Source organism: Chiloscyllium punctatum, chromosome 1 (assembly GCF_047496795.1).
Source record: "Chiloscyllium punctatum isolate Juve2018m chromosome 1, sChiPun1.3, whole genome shotgun sequence".
In the NCBI taxonomy this organism is placed as follows: Eukaryota; Metazoa; Chordata; class Chondrichthyes; order Orectolobiformes; family Hemiscylliidae; genus Chiloscyllium; species Chiloscyllium punctatum.
In genome coordinates this window covers 68,956,460-68,975,961 of record NC_092739.1, presented here as the reverse complement: position 1 = coordinate 68,975,961, position 19,502 = coordinate 68,956,460, and the positions used below count along the sequence as shown (strand labels likewise).

Genomic DNA, 19,502 nt, shown 5'->3' with positions numbered 1-19,502 from the left:
AACAACTTCTCCCTGTCTACTCTTTACAGCCTGCTTATGATTTTGAAAATCTCTACCAAATCTCCACACATTCTTCTTCCCTCCAAGGAGAACAATCTTAACTTCATCAGTTCTCAACTTAAGTTTCCCATTCCTGATAGCATTCCTATGAATCTTTTTTGTACTTTCTCTCTAATCTTTCCTATTACGTGGCACCCACAAACGTATATAATACTCGAGCTGAAGGCTAACATTGTATATGCAGGTGAGATCTGATAAGTTTGGGCTAAAGGGCCTTTTCTGGACCGTATGATTCAAAGTGACTGATGCTGTATGGTTCTGATCCATCATTGTAACAGACACAATGGTGGGGACTGCCAGAGCAACTCCTTACCAACTATATATTACAGTCATGGCATGTCACGTCTGTTCTGGTAGTTGGACAGGAGGTATCCACGTACGATGGCAACATCCAGAATATTGTGTGCAGGATATTGATTCTGAGAGTAAGACAACATCAGACTGTTACATGCCAAGTCAATGAGAGCTCTTCCAATTTTGGTGCAAGTCCAGAGTTATTAATGAGGAGCACCTTGTAGAGTCTACAGGGCTGTGTGTACCATTGTTTTTGGTGCATTGGTCAATGCTAGCAGCCAACCAGTGTCATTTCTTTTATGAGACTTTGTAATGGATAGGTACAATGGAGTAGCATAAGGCCATTTCTTTAGGCATTTATTGAATCAACACATTACTTCTGGCTCTGAGGTGACATGTAAACCAGAGAATGACAGACTTTCCTTCCCAAAAAGCCATGAGTGACCAGGAAGGTTTTTAAGAACAATGGACAATAGATTCACAGTCATCACTAGACCAATGGCAGGATTCTGCTGAGAACATTAAGCTGGGTGGCTGCATTCCTATTCCAGACACATCATTAACCTCTTATACCGTTCTAACAAAGTAAAGACAGAAGTCAATATGAAAGAAAAAAAACATGGAGAATTCACAACAGCAAAAGACCAGAAGCTCAGGATCATGCTCTCCGATGTGTTCAGTTAAAAAAAAAATCAAATGTGCAGCAGCCACCCATGGAGGAAGCCACTTCATAAATATCAAATAAAGTATACTCAATTGTAAGTGATCTGCAATTAAAATTTCAAATACAGTATGTGTTTGACAAGGTAATTTCAGTGTCATAATGGACCACTATGACTAAAAAGATCCAAAGAAAGAGTTACAGGGAACAGTAGCCTACTGCTGCTGTTTATTCCTATTTTTTAAAAAAAAACTTATTCAAGGCTGAGTTGGGAAAATTCATGATGGACAAAGAAGTCAAGTATTATGTGGTCAACAAGACACTTTAAGCAAAGCCCCAACCAGATTAGCCATAACCTTATTGAATTCTGCAGCAGACTTAAAGGGTCAAATGGCCTATTACTACCCCTAAAACCCACTGTGGGTGTCAAAGGGTGATAAACAATATAAAAGAGAAAGATGGACGTTTGCATATTAGACTGATGCTTTAAATAAGTTTTCAGCATGAATGCTCATTATTTGGAAATAACAAGTGATGAGTATAGTGTTTAGGGAGAAAGGAAAAGGAATTGAAGTGGATGACACTTGCCCTGGGAAAGGGGGGACAAACTGCAAAGCAGTCAGGCTCATGGTTACGGCGGAAGAGTGGGAAGAGGATTGATTGAAGGGAAGAAGTTGAAGAGGAGAGCAAATATGGCAGATGCTGTAATTCTGAAATAAAACAGTTCTGAACAAACTCAGCAGATTAGGGCACAGCATTGTAAAGACATGGAGTCTGAGATAGACTATTCTTCAGAATTGAAAAGGGCTAGAAAATTGGATTTTTAATTCAGTTAGAGAAGACCAGCAAGTAAAATTGATTGTAAAAAAAAGTGCTCAAAGCCCAAGACAAAAGTATTGCTAATGGCAGTGAATTGAAGATAGAGATATTTTGAAAAATAAATGCATGCATAAAAAGGAGTCTGCCCTGCTGAGAGTAAACATGAAACAGTGGGCATGATGGAGAGGGCAGGGTTAAAGGCTGCAAGAAAACTTAAGGATACTGGAGGTCATGCACTGAATTGTGAAATTCAGTGTGGAACCCTAGAGGCTGCAAGGTGCCCAAGTGGAAAAAAGGGGTGTTGTTCCTCCAGCTTGAGATCCATTGAATCACCAACAGGTCCAGAATGAAAATATTGACATTGTTAAAAGAAGCTGACAACTCAGGTAAAGGCCATTCCAAACCCACAAAGCAGAAACCCAATCTGCATTTAGCCTTGCCAATGTAAAACAGAATGCACTGAGTAGCAAACACCACAGACTAGATTGAAAGCACAAAAAAAGTCAGAATACAGGGCCTTGGCAAATAGTTACATTTGCCATTACATGATGTGACACCAATGGCAGTGAGCAAGTGTCAGGTTAGGTCACAACACCACTGAGGGAAATAAGGCCTCTGGACTGTTGATAGTGGAGGAGGTGGTGTGGGGTAGGGTAGCATCCTGCTGGAGGTGAAATTGAGGAAGCATTCTTACAATACAGGGAAGAGACAAGGAGTAAGATAAGAAATGCTACCCTTAGTTTGATAGGGAGGGTGAAGGTAGAAGTGTGAGAGAGATTGGCTGGCAATGCTCTTAACGGTTTGACCGTAGTGGCTGCGGCAGAGGGATGGAAATACTCAAATGAGTGTAAAAGGCGGATCATATTGCCTTTACTATTAGTTGAAGGTGGTATCATGACATGTAACAAACTGGGAGAAAAGAAATCCTTGCAGAGAGGAAGGCTGTTCAACAGCAAAAGTGTCAAGGGGAATTGGCAAGCAGCCTATCACCAGAAAAAAGGAAACAAAAAAGTAGTTGTGAAGGGAGAAGCCAGATGGACAGAGGAAGACAAAAGAATGGAAAGCACAAGTTTAAAACAAAACAGGACATTTCCAATTCTGGCAAAGAGCAGGAAGCAGCATTGATGTTATCATTGTATTGGAGAAAGTTGCAGTTGGGGGGGGGGGGGGGGGGGAGGCTGAGTCCATCTGCACCAAGGAATGGTTTCTTATTCTACACAGACAGGCAGCCAGATATACAGCCACAGTCTGACTGTGTATACAAGGTCAGTACTATCTTAAGTGAGGGTCTTATAGCCTTTGAGATTGGCAGGTGCAATAACCATTTGTTGCTGAATTGGTAAGAGAACTGGTGTTGAAGTCAAGGATTGTTTTGAGAAAATTAACAGACATTGCTGTTATAAAAAAACTAGTTCAAGCGGTGAAAAACTAAATTAGACAGACAATCAAGCCCCAGGGGTGGAATGGGTAGTGAGAAAAGTAACTGGTCATGATTTCACAGACCAACTACCTCTTGCCTGTCAGCACACAGCTAATTGGCATCCAAGGTGGTAAAGTTTTCTTCCCCCCTCTGCATTTTAAAAAAAAGTGTTTGGTGAAACTGTTGAATCTGAAAGTCAAGAGTCTGTTCGGTATTTTAAAAAAATGCATCTCAAGATAAATTTCCTTCAGTTATTGTAGGCTGTGATTAAGTTGAACTTTGAGAGCCAGTTACCTGCCCCTCCTGAGGAAAGTGCAAGTGCATGGATAAAGATCAAAACCAGCACCTCAAAACAACATCTCAGTAAACACTGCAGGCAAGGACTGCCAAGTGTCTTTCCCAGAAAGAGTGGGCTGAATGGTGTAGAGTTAATGGGTAGAGTTTGAACTCTATGCTGGTAGAGATTCAACTCAATTAGAAGCTAAATTAAATTATAATCTAATTTCTTCATAGAGGGCTAGCCTATACTTTGGCAGTAAGTTTAAGTAACAGCAAACTGGAACACCTAAAAAAACCAAGTTGTTAGGAGGATATAGAATCCCTGAGTACAGAGGAGGGGAATTCAGCCCATGGAGTCTGCACTGATCCTCTGAACAGCATCTCACCCTATCCTTGTAACCCAGCATTTACTAGAGCTGGTCCACTCAACTTGCACAAGCAGAGCAGAATTTAGTACTGTCAATCCACCTGACCTACATAAGTTTACACTGTAGGAAGAAAAAAAAGTGCAGATTCCAGAAAAGCCTATTCAAGGCTGGAATGAATCTGGGTCCCTGGTACTGAAGTAATAGTGCTACAGACTGTGCCACTAACATGGTAGGGTTTATGGAGTAAGGCTTAATTTGACTTAGGGCGAAGGGGAGATAGTCAAATGCAAATTGGCCCTCAATCTGGTGGCTAAAGTTTGGATTTCTGTAGAGCACAGCTGTGCAGAGAGAATAAAGCATGAATTTCTACAGTAGAAAACTAGGGGTACTTGGAGCAGTAGCAGAAAGTGCTTGACAAGTAGAACTGCAGAAGGGTTAAAAAGGTTTGCGATTTAGTGTTCTAAACAGAATAGAACAAGAGAGAAAGCACGAAAGGGGAGAAAAAGGCAGGAGGGACAATAACATTTGTTAGAGTATGGCAAGAATGAGAAGTGGAGGAAGTGGTGAAACAAAGGAACACATTAAAGTGAAAAGAGTTTTTAAAAAACTAGGTAGTCAGTGAGGTGGTCAACTGCAATTCAAACCATTAAGTGATTAAGTTTCTATACAAAATGTTGGAGATGGTACTTCATGTGATGTCACATTTAGACGAGGATATTTGATTACTACAACTGAACTAGAATTTAAAGCATCTTTTACTCACCAACCAGGACAGTTATGCTCTAAATGCAGCATGATTAGCAAGGGATAGGAGCACATGGCTAAGGCAAACAGCTGGAGTCACAGCTTTTATGCTTAAGCCCAGGTAGTTTCTTATTGCCTGCATGGCTCAGAATGCCTCAGACAGCACCTCCCAAGCTATGGCTGGTAGCTTTGAAAAATGAGGCAGTAAATATGGGAAAAAGCTAATGCTATCAGAGCCACCTATCCTTAGTGTGTTGTTAGAAAATTCTGCAATGCCCTCCAAATGGTTTTACAAAATCCTGCACCAATGTGGTGGTGACTTCAAGTTGATACAGTACAATAGGTGATGTCAATGCTAACCCAACCAGTAGTGTCCATACCAGAGTCCCAAGGGATCCTGCCCAAAAACAAACTTTCTGGATCTGACAGCTTGACCTGCTGTGCTTTTTCCAGCACCACATTTTAAGTGCACAACTTTAGCATCTACTAGTCCTCATGATCTTGAACCACATTAAAATTCAAGCCATTTCAAGTTTTAGAAAACAGCCTTAGGTGAAAAATGAACTGATAGGTTAGGTTTGAGATTAAAATTTAATGAGAACTTCAGACATACAGCATTAAAATGTGAATGGTTCAGGAGTGCCAGAGATTAGGTCAACCATGCAGTTGTTAGTTATCTGGACTTGCCAGGCAAAAGCTAGTGTTGGCACCCATGCAGAGATTAAAGTTCTACTGAATTAGAACATCAAACAAGGTGGTGTTGCTTTCATTTTTTTTTATTTCAGGTTACAGCCAGTGTTGGCAGGGGTAGCTGTAAAGAGGCACAGTGTGGAACTGAACAAGCTTCCTACAAATCCCTGCAGCTAACCTTCAACTTTAGTCAGAAAGGTGCAGAATGCTTTGCCACTTAAAAATGACTGACCAATTACACTGCATGTTAGGCATGAAACATCACAATCCAATATTTATATTCTAAAGCAAACACTGGTCTACAATCCAAAGATAACAATATTACACAAAGGGGTGCAGAAATGCCAGCCATTAAAGACTTCTACACAAGTGCAAAAGTACCCCAATAAAGTTAAGCAAAGCATTCAGAAAGCTTAAAACAGTACATTGAAGTGATTGTGCACTTGACATTCAAGAGGCTTTGCTGAGGGCCACAGCAGTGAAGCGAACTTCTCCTTGATCACGCTCCATAAATTGTCTACATATCTTTGCTGAATCCTACAGAGAGGAGATAAGATATTTTAAAATTCTAGTTTAGTTTTGCTCAGCACAAAACAGGAGTGCTTTTGATGGACTAATGCCAATTTAGCAAGTTAAAGCAATGGATGAGGCTGTTTGAGGGGATGCTTATTAAAAAGGAGTGTCATTGAAACAAACCTGTAAGAATTGATCATTTGATGTTTCTCCATGGTCAATAGGGAATGGCATTCTTCCATCTTTAAGAAAAGAAAATAAGTTCACTTTTCACATTTAAAGTACACAAGACAGAAGTTTTCTAGATGACCAAGGTTGAGGATGCAGTTGTGAAAGTGAAGAACTGGTGTCAGAAGTAGTAGTAATGTCTTATGTGTCTGCTAGTTAGTTAATCTATTGGAAGAATTTATTGAGTTACTAGAGTTGAACTGGGGTGTACAAATTTAAGATCTCAACACCAAGTTAAGCCCAAGAGCTTTATTTGGAAGTGCTAGCTGTTGGAGTACTGGTCTTCCTTCGGCAGTACTCAGGAAGATGGTGCTGCCAAATAAAGCTCTTTGACTATAACCTGGTGTTGAGATTTTTAACCTTTGGAAGAATTTAAACCTGTAATGTTGAAGTGCTTCAACACTTGCACTTCATAACCTTTATTAATGAAAGTTCTATTCATGCAGTGCATGGTCAGTGATATTGTTTACATGGACCTCCCTATACAGAAACTGATTTGATATCCATCTTTTAAATAGATGCACTAAAGTAACATTAGGAAAATGTCAAGGTTTACCTAGTTCATAGAGGTGCTCATCTATACCCACAAAAGTGATAAAATGGAAGTTTGTGCCATCTTCATGTACCTATTGAAGAAGAAGTGCACAAGTTAGTTGCATGTTTTAAATAGCGCATGCCTGCTATGGCATTATTACTTCAATAAAAAGCACAGACAGAATTTTAAAGTTTAGCAACTAACTTTACATTATGGCTTGTGCAAAGTGAAGAGGTAGAACCAGAGCCTTAACAGGCTTGAGGAGAGAGTTTGACTGAAGGGCCAAGAGATCTTGGGAGAGATTGAGTAGATAGGACTTTTAGTAACCTCATCTGGTGCAGAAATTGAAGCCACAATATGGCAGGTGTACTGCTCAGCCAATTAAGCTGATCAGCTCTAGTTTCCTGTACAAGGAAAACTGTAGATGCTAGTACCCCACAAATTGCAAACAGCTTGGGGTCAGGCAACATTTGAGATAAAGCAGAGTAAATCTCAATGTTGCTAGACCTGTGAAGTTTCTCCAGCAATTTGCTTTTAGTCTCCATATAGGTCTAATTTCCTCATACATAAAAAAAACTCTACATCTGAAGTTAGAGGGGGTGAAGAATAAGATGGAAAAGCAGAAGTAGAGTATATTCACTAATCAATGCAATCATGCAAGTGATCTGCAATTCTTCCTTGCAGCTGCTGTTTTAAACTACCACCCACCCCCCCTCCTTAAAGGGAGAATAGAAATTCTACACCACTGAAACCCCTGCTAATGGTGCACATTTAATATTCATGGCTAGTATAATCAGGTTCAATGCTGTCCTTGTGCACATCTTGCTCATGACAGGCTGCTTAAGTAGCAGAATGCTACCACTTGCTGCTTGTGACAATTTGTTGCAATCATTTAAGCAGCTCAAGATGGTTTAAGTTAACACTAGGGAGTAGGGTACTCTTGTGCAATGGTAGTGTCCTTCCTCTGGAGGAGACCGAGATCCATGCCCCACCTGTTCCAGAAGTGGGCAGCATCTGAATAGGTTGGTTAGAACATTTGATAATTGGACATTAAACACACCCCTCCAATTCTGCACAAGTCTTGGAGTCACTGAGGAAGAGTGATACTTCCCCTATATCTGAGCCAGAAGCCTGGCATCAAGTCCTACCTGCTGCAGGTGTCATAATAAATCAGGGAGAGAAAAGGATCAGCATTTGTAACAAAGTCCAGGACTGAAATAATTAACCTCAAGCTACCAATCCACACAAGGTGATTTCTACTACAGAATGACCTCCCCTCACACTCCCATTGACTCCACTCAAGGAGTGTCATTCACTTTTTTCCCCCTCTGGCAAAACATGATGACAGCCAGATCTGAGTGGGCTGGTGGAGCTAAATGGACAAGTGATTCTACACAAGTAGACAGATTAGAAACAACCTGGCTAGTTACATTCCTGGACAATTGTGCCCACTGCTGGGTATATGCCAGTGTTTAGTTTGTGGTGTTGAAGTAGTGAAGGCAGGGTCCCACAGAATTTGCTGTATATGGTGCCTGTTACCTCTAGCTTCCATACAGATTAACACTGGCTGAAGGCTAGGATACAGCTACCCTGACTGGAGTCAGCTTCAGTCTTGATTGCTTGCATGGATACATCAGGCTCATTAGAGGATCAAGTTTTTGTAGGGCCTGAAACACTGGCCCAGATGGTCTGTTATTGCAGACGACAACAGATCAGCATCAGTTCCTGCTTCTGCAAGTGCAGATTATGTAGGTGGAGGCAATAAGTTAGAGGAAAACTGATTTACAGATCAAGTGACATCACCCATGATTGTAAACAAATGTCATTTTACAATAAGCACTGCAGAAGTATCAGGAGGATGAAGCAAATCCAGCTAAAACTAAGGGGCTACTGACTAATGACCCAGATATCTGAAAAACATTTTTTTAAAAAGTCAATAAGACAGTCAGCCATTGAGAAGATTTTGGTTGTGAACTAGCTCAGGAATCCTCAAAACCAGCATGAGTAGAAACTATGTTATTCACACAGATAATTGTATTGTCCAGATGTTGACTGGGGTGGCATGGTGGCATAGTGGTTAGCACTGCTGCCTCACAGCGCCAGAGACCTGGGTTCAATTCCTGACTCAGGTGACTGACTGAGTGGAGTTTGCACATTCTCCCCGTGTCTGCGTGGGTTTCCTCCGGGTGCTCTGGTTTCCTCCCACAGTCCAAAGATGTGCAGGTCAGGCCAATGTGAATTGGCTATGCTAAAATTGCCTGTAGTGTTAGGTAAAGGGGTAAATGTACAGGAATGGGTGGGTTACGCTTCGGCGAGTCGGTGTGGACTCGTTGGGCCGAAGGGCCTGTTTCCACACTAAGTAATCTAATCTAATGTGGTCAGTTACAGGTTATCCACTGGCTGAATCAGGATAACTAGCAGTTAACCAAGTAGTGTTCATTTGCAATGAATTGTCAATTAGAAGCTGAATTGCCCCTGGATAATGGTCTCTGTGGAATGGATTAGTGGTGCTGGAAGAGCACAGCAGTTCAGACAGCATCCAAGGAGCAGCGAAATCAACGTTTCGGCTCGAGACATCGATTTCGCTGCTCCTTGGATGCTGCCTGAACTGCTGTGCTCTTCCAGCACCACTAATCCAGTATTTGGTTTTCAGCATCTGCAGTCATTGTTTTTAACAAATTGTCTCTGTGGACCTGGAATTTGTTTGAACAATACTAATTGAATTGGACCTGCCAATCTGTTCAACTTTGGTTGAATCAATGGAGGTCCAGCAGCATTGATAGTTTGTATTGCAATCTTGGGCACTAGATCTACATTATAGAGTGAATTTGTCAAGTACAAACATCCAATTTCCCAATGGGAGCCTTAAAAACAGGAAACAAGTCAAAATCTTCAACTGGGACAGATTGATTGGTTTAACCCAGCACCCTATGCAGATTGCTTTTGAATTAAGGCCTCACCTCTCCCCATTACCAGTTCCACAAGTTAGAACCAGGGAATTCCTACAAAGCTGTCAAGACTGACTGCAGTCAGTCAAGATAAGCAACAAATAGATGGTCTTTCCACAAGTACTTCTGAAAAATCCAAGAGTTTTTACCTGGCACTCTCCCTCCTCTGCAGTGGCATCATGTGCTGATTTAATTTCCTGCAGATAAAGTAGAAACATTGAGAATGTGCTGTAAACAGAATGCCAGTTAGTCAAAGTGAACAATTTTTCACCTGGTTTTGTTCCAGTTGCTTAGCTCTTTCTCCTGCTGAAAGGTCCATGGTCTCATTCAGAAACCTTTTCAATATAGAGCCTTCCACTGCAACAACAACAACAAGATTGTTATTTTAAAATTAGTTCATTCAATTTAAAAATATTTAACTAATCAACTAGTTCAGATGTTATTACACATGTCAGAGTGAGATTTAAACCATGGACCTTCTAGTCTAGTGTAGGGACACCACTACAGCAGGTCCCTTAGTCATTGAAGGAATTCTGACTGCACGAAGTTGATATGTTGGAGTTTAGATCCAGGTTACTGACTGTTCAATGAGATTGGTCTAGTCTAGTCAGTTTAATGTTAGACAATTACTCAGCTTGAAACAAGAGCACAAGTCTTTAAATACATTTACTGAAATGGAGGTGTGGAATGGAATAGGCTAGTAGTAAGTGGCCTTACCAGAACTGCCCAAGACATTATCCAGCTTACTTACCAAAGTCAAGTTTATCTTGATTGTTAGCAATGGCATTGATAAGACCAACAGTTCCACATGAATTTGAAATGGTCTGCTTCAAGAAGTAAACTTTGGAGTCAATACCCTTTCCACTCAGTTCTGATGTTTGACGGTCCCTGTACGATTCATGCTGGGGTAGGGAAAAAAAGAGAGAAAGGTTTACATGTAGATTTCTTAAATCCCACATGAAAAAGACTGACTGCTTGGGGGGGGGGGAAAGAAAGAGAGGAAGGGGGTGGCGGGCAGCATGCGAAGATAGTACATACTGAGTGTCGGTGAGATTTCTGGTATTGCATCCATCCAGATGAACTGCAGAAATGCAGAGTTAAAAACACCAGGTTGAAATTGGAACCAATGAGCTTTCAGAGCACTGCTCCTTCATCAGGTGGCTTGCACCTGAAGGAACAGACTCAAAAGGTAGTGGTGCTAATTCAACCTGGTTTAAAAAAAAAAATCATACTACACTTTGTACACCCTAGTCCAACACTGGCACCCCAATCATGCAGAAATGCAAAGATCCTCAGACAGCACCTTCCAAACCCATGATCACTTTCATCTTGAAGAGCAGATACGAGGACATCACCTTCAAGTTCCCTTCCGAAGGGTTCAACATTGACTTGGAACTAGATCAGTGTTCCTGTTAGGTCACTGGAAATTCCTCTTAATGGGATCATGGTGCAGCAGGTTGAGGCAGCTGCTCATCACCACAGGCAACTGGAGTGGGCAATAAGTGCTGGCCTGCCAGTGATACCCACATCACACAAGTGGAAACTTAAATTCCCTTTGGAACCAAGTAGGCAGGTAAGGTATACATGGTGTCCAACTGGACATTGGAACTGCTAGAACACTCAGCCAGCTCAAAAGCTAAGCTTAAGAGTATATCAGCTACAAGAGAACAAATGGGAGACCAAATCAAAGTTGTGCTCAGACATTTAATGATCTTTAGCAGGTGTTAATTCAAAACCCTGATGAAAGTGTTGTCAGAGTGACCAGAAGCAAACAAACAAAGTTACTACACCAGTGTATTGTATAGTGGTCATAAGTTGTATTTAGAGTTAGAACTGTATTTAAAATTGGCCTGATGGTCTGTGCTAAAGACTTAGCCACAGACCAAGAGTTGGGACCTCATGATCATACACAAGAGGGAGATGACACGATCAAGTAAACAGAAAAAACATTTCTGGCAAGAGTTTAAAGTGATCTCTAATAGTTTAGAGTCTTAAAGGCTGAACAGGACTAACAGCTACATGTCAATTCCACTTGAACCATGCTGAGACTGTCCTGGTAACCTGACCAGGTAGGGCTCTAGAGAAAACTTAAAGAGGGGAGAGAGAGTTTGACAAAGGCTTACAAGACAAGAGATCATAACATGGGATATCAAATAGCACCTTGCTGGTAGAACAGAGAGTTTGTAATCAAAAGTTAGGATCAGGGAAACAAAGCTTTAAATGCTTAGTGTACAGGAATTAACTTTGGTGCAATAGGTTTTGTTGATTATAGAGACAGGGAGACCAAATTGAAAACTATGAGGTACTGATGTTTCTGAAGTATTAGTAGATTGCACCTGGAAAGAGACCGGTTTTCAGTCAGATTTGCAATTTCTTCAGAATTGTATTTGGGGTGTCCAAGCACCCAAATTTATGCAAGAGGTGCTAAATGTAAGTGTTCACCAGAGTTAGCATCAAGATAATTGCTTTCAGTCAAAGTGGGTGACCAGTTAAGAATGTGATGAACTGATGCAGAATTTCTTTTGCATTGTACACTTATTTTAAGTTACTTTGCATCATTGAACTACTAAAGCCTCAGGACTTTAGCTAGTTGGTTAAAGCTATGCTTAACTATTTGCTATTTCAGAATTAAAGACAGCTTGAACGCAAGTGTCCTCTAGTGGTTGGGAATGAAACTGCATGAAAAAAGTGTACAGAGCCAAAGTGTCAGAAATAGGACTTCACTTGAAGTCACATGAAAATGGTTCCATCTGGATAAGCAAAGAGTGTGTTATGGAAGATAGAGACCTAAACAAGACTGGAAAGTGAGTTGTTAAATTGATTTTGGCAACATTAGTTTCTCAATTTTTAAATTATTAAGAGGTTGAAACAATAGTGGGGTTAGAAGGAACATTAAGGTATGACATTGGCCTAATGTGCTTTTGAGAGCACAGTTTGTTCTGCTATTCCATAGTGGATGACATTTCACATGCCCATTTTCTGTAACCTGATCCTCTTACTAATGAAGAGTTCCTAAACAGTCTTGGCTGCCACAAGCTGGCAGAGTTCCACAGATTCACCACCTTCTGGTAGAAGCAATGAAAAAAGGTACTCCTGTTTCATTTGCCAAAATTGGGGCCTTATGGCTAAGTGACTCACGCAGAAAAAAACCCATAAGATTGCCTCAGAACTAAACTAGATAAATATGTATGGATTTAAAAAACAAGCAAACTTAGTTGACAAAATATAGGCAGAGAGCTAATCCAGCTCAGCTGGAGAGATTTCTACATATTGCTTATTCAGCTGCAAACTCAACCTGGATTCATGACACTTGTTGTCAGGTAATCTTAACCAAGAGAGTCATCTGATAGCAGCTCTGCTGCCTTCTGTTTAGGCCCTGATCACCCAATTGGTTTACTTTCCATGGCAAGTAGTGTAATATTGATAGAATAGTTATGGGGCCATTTAATCTGAAGTGGGTGCCCATCTGAATCTCTGCCTAGAAAGATCCAAACTACATTTCAGAAAAAGGGTGTAGTCTTTTTAGGAGGCTTCATTCTTGAATATTTTGCAGATACATCTTGGATTAGATACTTATAGCTGCCCATTTGAGAGCCAATCATTTGTCCAATCTCTACCTTAAATCAAGATAGATTAGCTTCTCACCAAGTTGAAGTGTTTGAAATTAAAAAGCTTATAACTACATTGATCACTCCACTATAGCATACCAAGATTTAATGAATACAAAACGCCATTGAAAAAGCCAAGGTAAATGGGAAGTCAAGGGGCAAAAACAAAAAGTTGCCCAGACAAAACAGGGAGGGGAACACTAGGGATCTGAATAGATGCCAAGTCTTCCAGGAGGAGTCCTTATTCTGGAAAGTGGGGAGATTGTAGAATTTACTAATTTAGACACTAAAGATATAGGCCAGTTGAATTGATTTGAATATAGGTTTATCTACTAATCAATCATTTTTATAATAATAATAAAAATAATAATAATAATAAGAAGAAGAAGAAGAAGATTAGTCAGCATGGCCATGTGAAGTTACTAGAATATAAATGAAATGTGTGTAAAGAATCAGGATAGACATGGAAAAAAGTGAATGCAGTGTATTTGCATTTTTACTGCATTATTGGGACAGTATAATATGGAAAGAGGATTGGCTAAGAAATCACCTGGGCTCATTTAAATGACAACCTATAATAGGACCACAAGTACTTGAAACACTGACTTGTGTATATTTACTTTCCTCAGGTGAATATAAAAAAAGGAGACAGTGAGGACTGCAGATGTTGGAGATCAGAGCTGAAAATGTGTTGCTGGAAAAGCACAGCAGGTCAGGCAGCATTCAAGGAGTGAATATACAAGTCAAACTTGATGACAAACAGAAGGCAAGTAGTGAGAATACAGACAAGTTAAATAAATGGATAATCACTTGATATACTGTAGGAAGGAGGTTAATAGCACTTTGGGGCCATTGACCATAATTCTATTATATTTAAAACGTGAGGGAAAAGGATAGACCAGATCTAAAAGTTGAAGTTCTAAGTTAAAGGCCAATTTTGACAGTATTAGGCAAGAACTTGCAAGAGCTATTGGGGGCAGATGTTCGCAGGTTAAAAAGGGACAGCTGGAAAGTGGGAAGCCTTCAGAAATGGAACAACAAGAATCCAAAGAAAGTCCTTCAGGAATATACTTACACCCAAAACACCAATTCTCCTTTGATGCTGCCTGACCTGTTGTGCTTTTCCAGCAGGATTTTTAATCTGACCCCCAGCATGTGCAGTCCTCACTTTCTCCTATTCCTGTCAGGGTGAAGGGAAAGGCTGGTAGGTATAGGGAATGCTGGATGACTAAAGAAATTGAGGGTTTGGTTAAGAAAAAGGAGGAAGCATATCTCAGGTATAGATTGGGTAGATAGAGTGAACCCTAGAAGAGTATAAAGGAATTAGGAGTCTGCTTAAGAGGGAAATCAAGAGGGCAAAAAAAAAGAGACATGAGATAGCTTTGGTAAATAGAATTAAGGAGAATTCCAAAGGTTTTTACGCATACATTAAGGACAGAAAGGGCAACCAGGGAGAGAATAGGGCCCCTCGAGGATCAACAAGACAGCCTTCGTGTGGAGCTGCAGAAAGGGAAGGGAATAAGCAAGATACTAAATGAGTATTTTGCATCAGTATTTACTGGGAAGAGGATATACAGAAGATAGACTGTAGGGAAAGAGATGGTGACATCTCTTAAAAAAAGGTGTCCAGATTACAGAGAAAGTGCTGGATATCTTGAAATAGGTAAAAAGGTTTAGGATGTAGGTTTGCTATCCAGACATTTCATTATCTGGCTAGGTAACAGTGGTGACCTCCAAGGTGAAGCTTCGGCTGCACTTGGAGGTCACCACTGATGTTACCTAGCCAGGTAACAAAACATCTGGATATCAAACCCACAGCTCAGCAAGCAAACCTACACCCTAAACTTTTTAGCTGAGCTATAAACCTTGCAGGTAAAAAAGGTGGAGAAATTCCCAGGACCTGAGTGTATCAGAACTGTGGGAAGCTAGAGAATGATTGCTGGGCCTCAGATATTGGTATCACCAGTAGTCAGTGATGTGCTAGAAGACTGGATGTTGGCAAATGTGGTGTCACTGTTTAAGAAGGTAGCAAAGACAAGCCAAGGAACTATAGACCAGTGAGCCAGACCTCTGGTGGGCAAGTTGTTGGCAGGAATCCCAATGTATAGGATGTACATGCATTTGGAAAGGGAAGGACTGATTAGGGATAGTCAACATGGCTGTGTGGGGAAATCATGTATCACAAACTTGATCGATTTTAAGGAAATAACAGGATTGATAAGGGCAGAGTGGTAGATGTGATCTATATGGACTTCAGTAAGGTTCCCATGGGAAACTGATTAGCAAGGTTAGATCTTGCAGAAAACGGAGAACTAACCATTTGGATGGAATTAGCTCAAAAGGAAGACAGGATGGTGGAGGAGAGTTGTCTTTCTGACTGGAGGCCTGTGACCAGAGTGCCACAAGGATTAGAGTTGTGGTCCTCTACTTTGTCTTTTACATAAGTGATTTGGATGCAAGCACAAGAGGTACACAGTAAGTTTGCAGATGACAAATTGGAGGTGTAGTGGACAACAAAGAGGGTTACCTCAGATTATAATAGGATCTTGACCAGGTGGGCCAGTGGGCAAAGTGGCAGATGGAGTTTAATTCAGATAAATGCAAGGTGCTGCATTTTGGGAAATCAAATCTCAACAGGAATTATATACTTAATGGTACGGTCCTAGGGAGCGTTGCTGAACAAAGAGACCTTGGAGTGCAGGTTCATAGCTCCTTGAAAGTGGAGTTGCAGGTAGATAGGATAGTGAAGCAGTGTTTAGTATGCTTTCCTTTATTGGTCAGAATATTGACCACAGGAATTGGGAGGTCATGTTGCGGCTGTACAGGACATTGGTTAGGCCACTGTTGGAATATTGCATGCAATTCTGGTCTCCTTCCTATTGGAAAGATTGACAAGGATATTGCCAGGGTTGGAGGATTTGAGCTATCGGGAGAGGCTGAACAGGCTAGGGCTATTTTCCCAGGAGTGACAGAGGCTGACCTTAGGTTTACAAAATTATGAGGGGCATGGATAGGATAAACAGGCAAAGTCTTTTCCCTGGGGTCAGGGAGTCCAGAACTAAGGGAAAGATGTAAAAGAGACCTACAGGGCAACCTTTTCCACAAGAGGGTGGTACGTATATGGATTGAACTGCCAGAGGAAGTGGTGAAGGCTGGTACAATTGCAACATTTCAGAGGCATTTGGATAGGAAGGGTTTGGAAGGATATGGGCCAGGTGCTGACAAGAGACACTAGATTGCTTTGAGCTATCTGGTTGGCATGGATGGGTTAGACCAAAGGGTCTGTTTCCATGCTGTACATCTGACTCTAGAAAGAGGAGAGTCATTTGGGAGTAGTCATGCATGTAAAGCTAGCAGAACATTTATTGGCCAATTGTGAAGTGAATTGGTCTTTGACAAAAAAAGCATAGTTAAAGGCAAAACCTCAAGTTAGTCAGACCATAGCTGGAAACTGAACAGCCTTGTGCCCAAGTTTCCAAGGAAAGTTTATTGGCATTTCAGGCAGTCCAGGAAGGTTCACTAGGCATACAGGGACTGTCACAAGACATCAAGTATTGTACTGAAGTAAATGCTCCATGAGATAAGCTTACCCAAAACAATTTAGAGGATCAGACAGGATAGATGTAGGAAGGTAGTTTCCCCCCCCCCCCCCCCCGGGTGTCCAAGGGAACAGCATAATCTCAATAAAGGAGTATGAGAAATTGGAGGGTTGAAAATCTAGTATCATGTCCCCAACCGCAACAGCCTGTTATCAAATTCAGGCTGAGGGATAAATATCTAAGTCAGCAAGGAAGAGAGACAGGACGGAGAAGGGAGGATTTAGATCAGCCATGATCCTAAAGCAGATCAGGCTTAATGGACCAGTTCTGCTCCTGCCTTACGGAGCATCCACAGACATTGAGCAAAAGTCTTATCTTATGACTATCAATTTAGTCCGTTGACCATAGAAAGACCCTTTGGTCCAACTCATCCATGCCAAGTTACCCAAACTAAGCTAGCTCTACTTGGCTCATCGTTCTAACTGATTCATACAGCTGTCTAATGTCACAAAAAAATGTTAGTTGTACTCACCACTTTCTCTCGCAGTTTGTTCCCTAGAGAGCTACCCACTAAAGAGATGCCTTTCAGGCCCCTTTTAAAAAATCTTTCCAATCCCACCTTCAAGTTTTGAACTCTTACCTGGGGGAAGAGAAGGAATCTATACTATTCACCTCATTTATACCCTCCGTCACCCCGCAACTTCAAATCCAGAGGGAGGAGTCCCATGAAGAAAACTTCCTTTTGTCAACTGAGAACAGTTTTAATTCTGCTTCAAAATGGTAGTGTTAGAAACATTGAGCTTAAATTTTAAAAAGTTCAACCATACTAAATGTGATCTTTACACTGGAAGTGTAGAATCAGAATCCCTGCAGTGTGGGAGCAGGTCATTCAGCCTAGTCTCTAAAGAACCTCACTTCCTACCCTATATTCCCCACACCTAACCTGCACAAGTCCAGACAGTATTGGCAATTTAGCATGATCAGTCCACATACCCTGCACATCTTTGTCCTGTGAGAGGCAGATAGAGAATGTGAACTGCCCAGGCAGACACTAGAGGGTGGAAATCAAACCAGAGTTCCCTGATGTTGTAGTAATACTAACTACAGCCATTATACTGCTGAATCACAAGATCAAACAGTTGATTAAAAAAAGAGAATTCAAGGTCAGCATGGATACATAATACATTCAAGCTTGTACAAAGAATAATTCATCAGCATCTGGTGAGCTAAGGAATGCTTAGTTCTTGCTAAGCAATGTCAGATTTTAGTAAAAATCAATTTCAGAGCTTAGATGGATATGAATCCAATTAGAATCAAGAGACTACCATTTCAGACAGTTTCCATTACACCATTTGTAATAGGAAAAGGTTGAGAATTGCACCATTGTTTAATCACTTAGATTCAGATCACAGCGAGTGAACAGGTTACAAATACCACATTTCAAAAATTCACTGAATTTAAATGGAGTTCACAAAATTTAATAAAGGAAATAAAGAAAAGCTAGCTATGCAACAATGACATCATTGCTGACTCATGCTAGTAGTGTAGTAGCTGTTTAAGCCCATTAAAAGGATGATGCAGCATATTAACATTGTTATTGTCCAATATTCTAGTGCGCATTCCAACATCTAGTTTATACTTAAACTACAATTTGCTTCAGAAAGTAGCTAGCACCCTACCTGTTGGCTTAAAGGAAATAGTAACATTAAAGCACACACTGGCGACGGTACCATGGAGAGGGATTCATTTTCTAAACCTAAGACATCCACGAACTTCCAGCTCGATGCCACACCCAGACGAGACAAACACTGACGTAGAAAGCAAGAATCTTGTTAAAGCACAAAAATCATTAGATAATTTTTATATGTAAAACGATTTATAGGTTAAAGAGCTTATCGAGAATATGATTAAAGCAGTGTTTATTATTAAATAAACTAAAGACTTTTATTCTTTAAAATTTAATAACCATTTTCACAGTAAGAGATTGTCTAGCTTAACTTAAATCGAGACCAGCCAAAATATTTGCTGATAATTAGCGTTTTGGTGAATCCGTGCTACGCACTTACTTTGTTCAGCATCTGAAAGAAAAAAATAATAATCAGTTAAAACACGCCAGGACCAACAACTTTTAAAATAAAAGCAAAGCCGCTTTCAATGACGCGGCTAAAGGAGATTACTACCTCAGGGTTGATTTCCATTGGTTTCCACTCCATTATTGCTATCTTTCAGCTAGCTCAGTACCTGTGTCTGTATCTGAGAGAGAAGAACCCAGTCTGTGAACAAACACACTGTCTGCCAGGCCCCCAGCAAAAGGCGGGGCTTTAATACGCGACCAGGAGTCAATCCACTGCGAAATAGGGGGGCGGGGAGGCACAAACTCTATCAATTTTCCTATTAAATTATCGCCAAAGCACCTGGAGCCGCTACTTAGGTCCGTTAACTCCGGTTTAACGGGAACAGATGAGGAAAGGTTTTAATCACGCTCCTTTCCCGAGGGTTCAACGCTAGGCAATGTTGCAGTGGTGTTAGCACAGTCCAACTCTCCTGATCCTTCTGGAAACCACCATCAATATGTTTCAGCAGGTTCTTGAAAAAAACCCACAAAAGTCACTTGATTTTAACGTCTTGGTCAGTTGTCTTGCCCAGAAAGAACATTGCAGTTTCTGTCCTACCCCGCCTTTTAGATATTTCTGGAAAGTTATTACGCATTGCGTAGTTTATAGTTAGCAATTTGAAAACAAAACTGATAAAGCAATGTTGACAGGTAGTATTTATGAATTACAAAGGTTTGCTGTC

At 40.8% G+C, this 19,502-nt stretch overlaps 1 protein-coding gene across 3 annotated transcripts; it reads right to left on the bottom strand.

Moving 5' to 3' along the window:
- Positions 1-5,405: 5,405 nt before the first annotated feature.
- On the bottom strand, positions 5,406-18,799 carry uchl1 (ubiquitin carboxyl-terminal esterase L1 (ubiquitin thiolesterase)). Of its 3 annotated transcripts, none has more exons than XM_072568142.1 (8): positions 18,773-18,799; positions 18,386-18,514; positions 10,311-10,461; positions 9,831-9,916; positions 9,709-9,756; positions 6,633-6,702; positions 6,032-6,090; positions 5,406-5,872 (listed from the first exon to the last, which is right to left on the bottom strand). In XM_072568142.1, exons 1-8 carry the CDS (start codon positions 18,782-18,784, stop codon positions 5,786-5,788), a joined length of 642 nt encoding a protein of 213 aa, XP_072424243.1. In that variant the 5' UTR covers positions 18,785-18,799; the 3' UTR covers positions 5,406-5,785. The 3 variants fall into 3 exon arrangements, with proteins under 3 accessions (XP_072424243.1, XP_072424252.1, XP_072424261.1); XM_072568151.1 differs by lacking the exon at positions 18,773-18,799 and adding an exon at positions 18,673-18,691; XM_072568160.1 differs by lacking the exon at positions 9,709-9,756.
- Between the last annotated feature and the right edge of the window lie 703 nt (positions 18,800-19,502).

Bases quoted from the DNA above. Each gene is read 5' to 3' on its own strand.
- uchl1 (XM_072568142.1), bottom strand. The intron at 9,917-10,310 runs GTAAGTAAGCTG...TTGTTGTTGCAG, and splicing joins TCAAGATAAACTTGACTTTG to TGGAAGGCTCTATATTGAAA. The intron at 9,757-9,830 runs GTGAAAAATTGT...CTTTATCTGCAG, and splicing joins AGCAACTGGAACAAAACCAG to GAAATTAAATCAGCACATGA.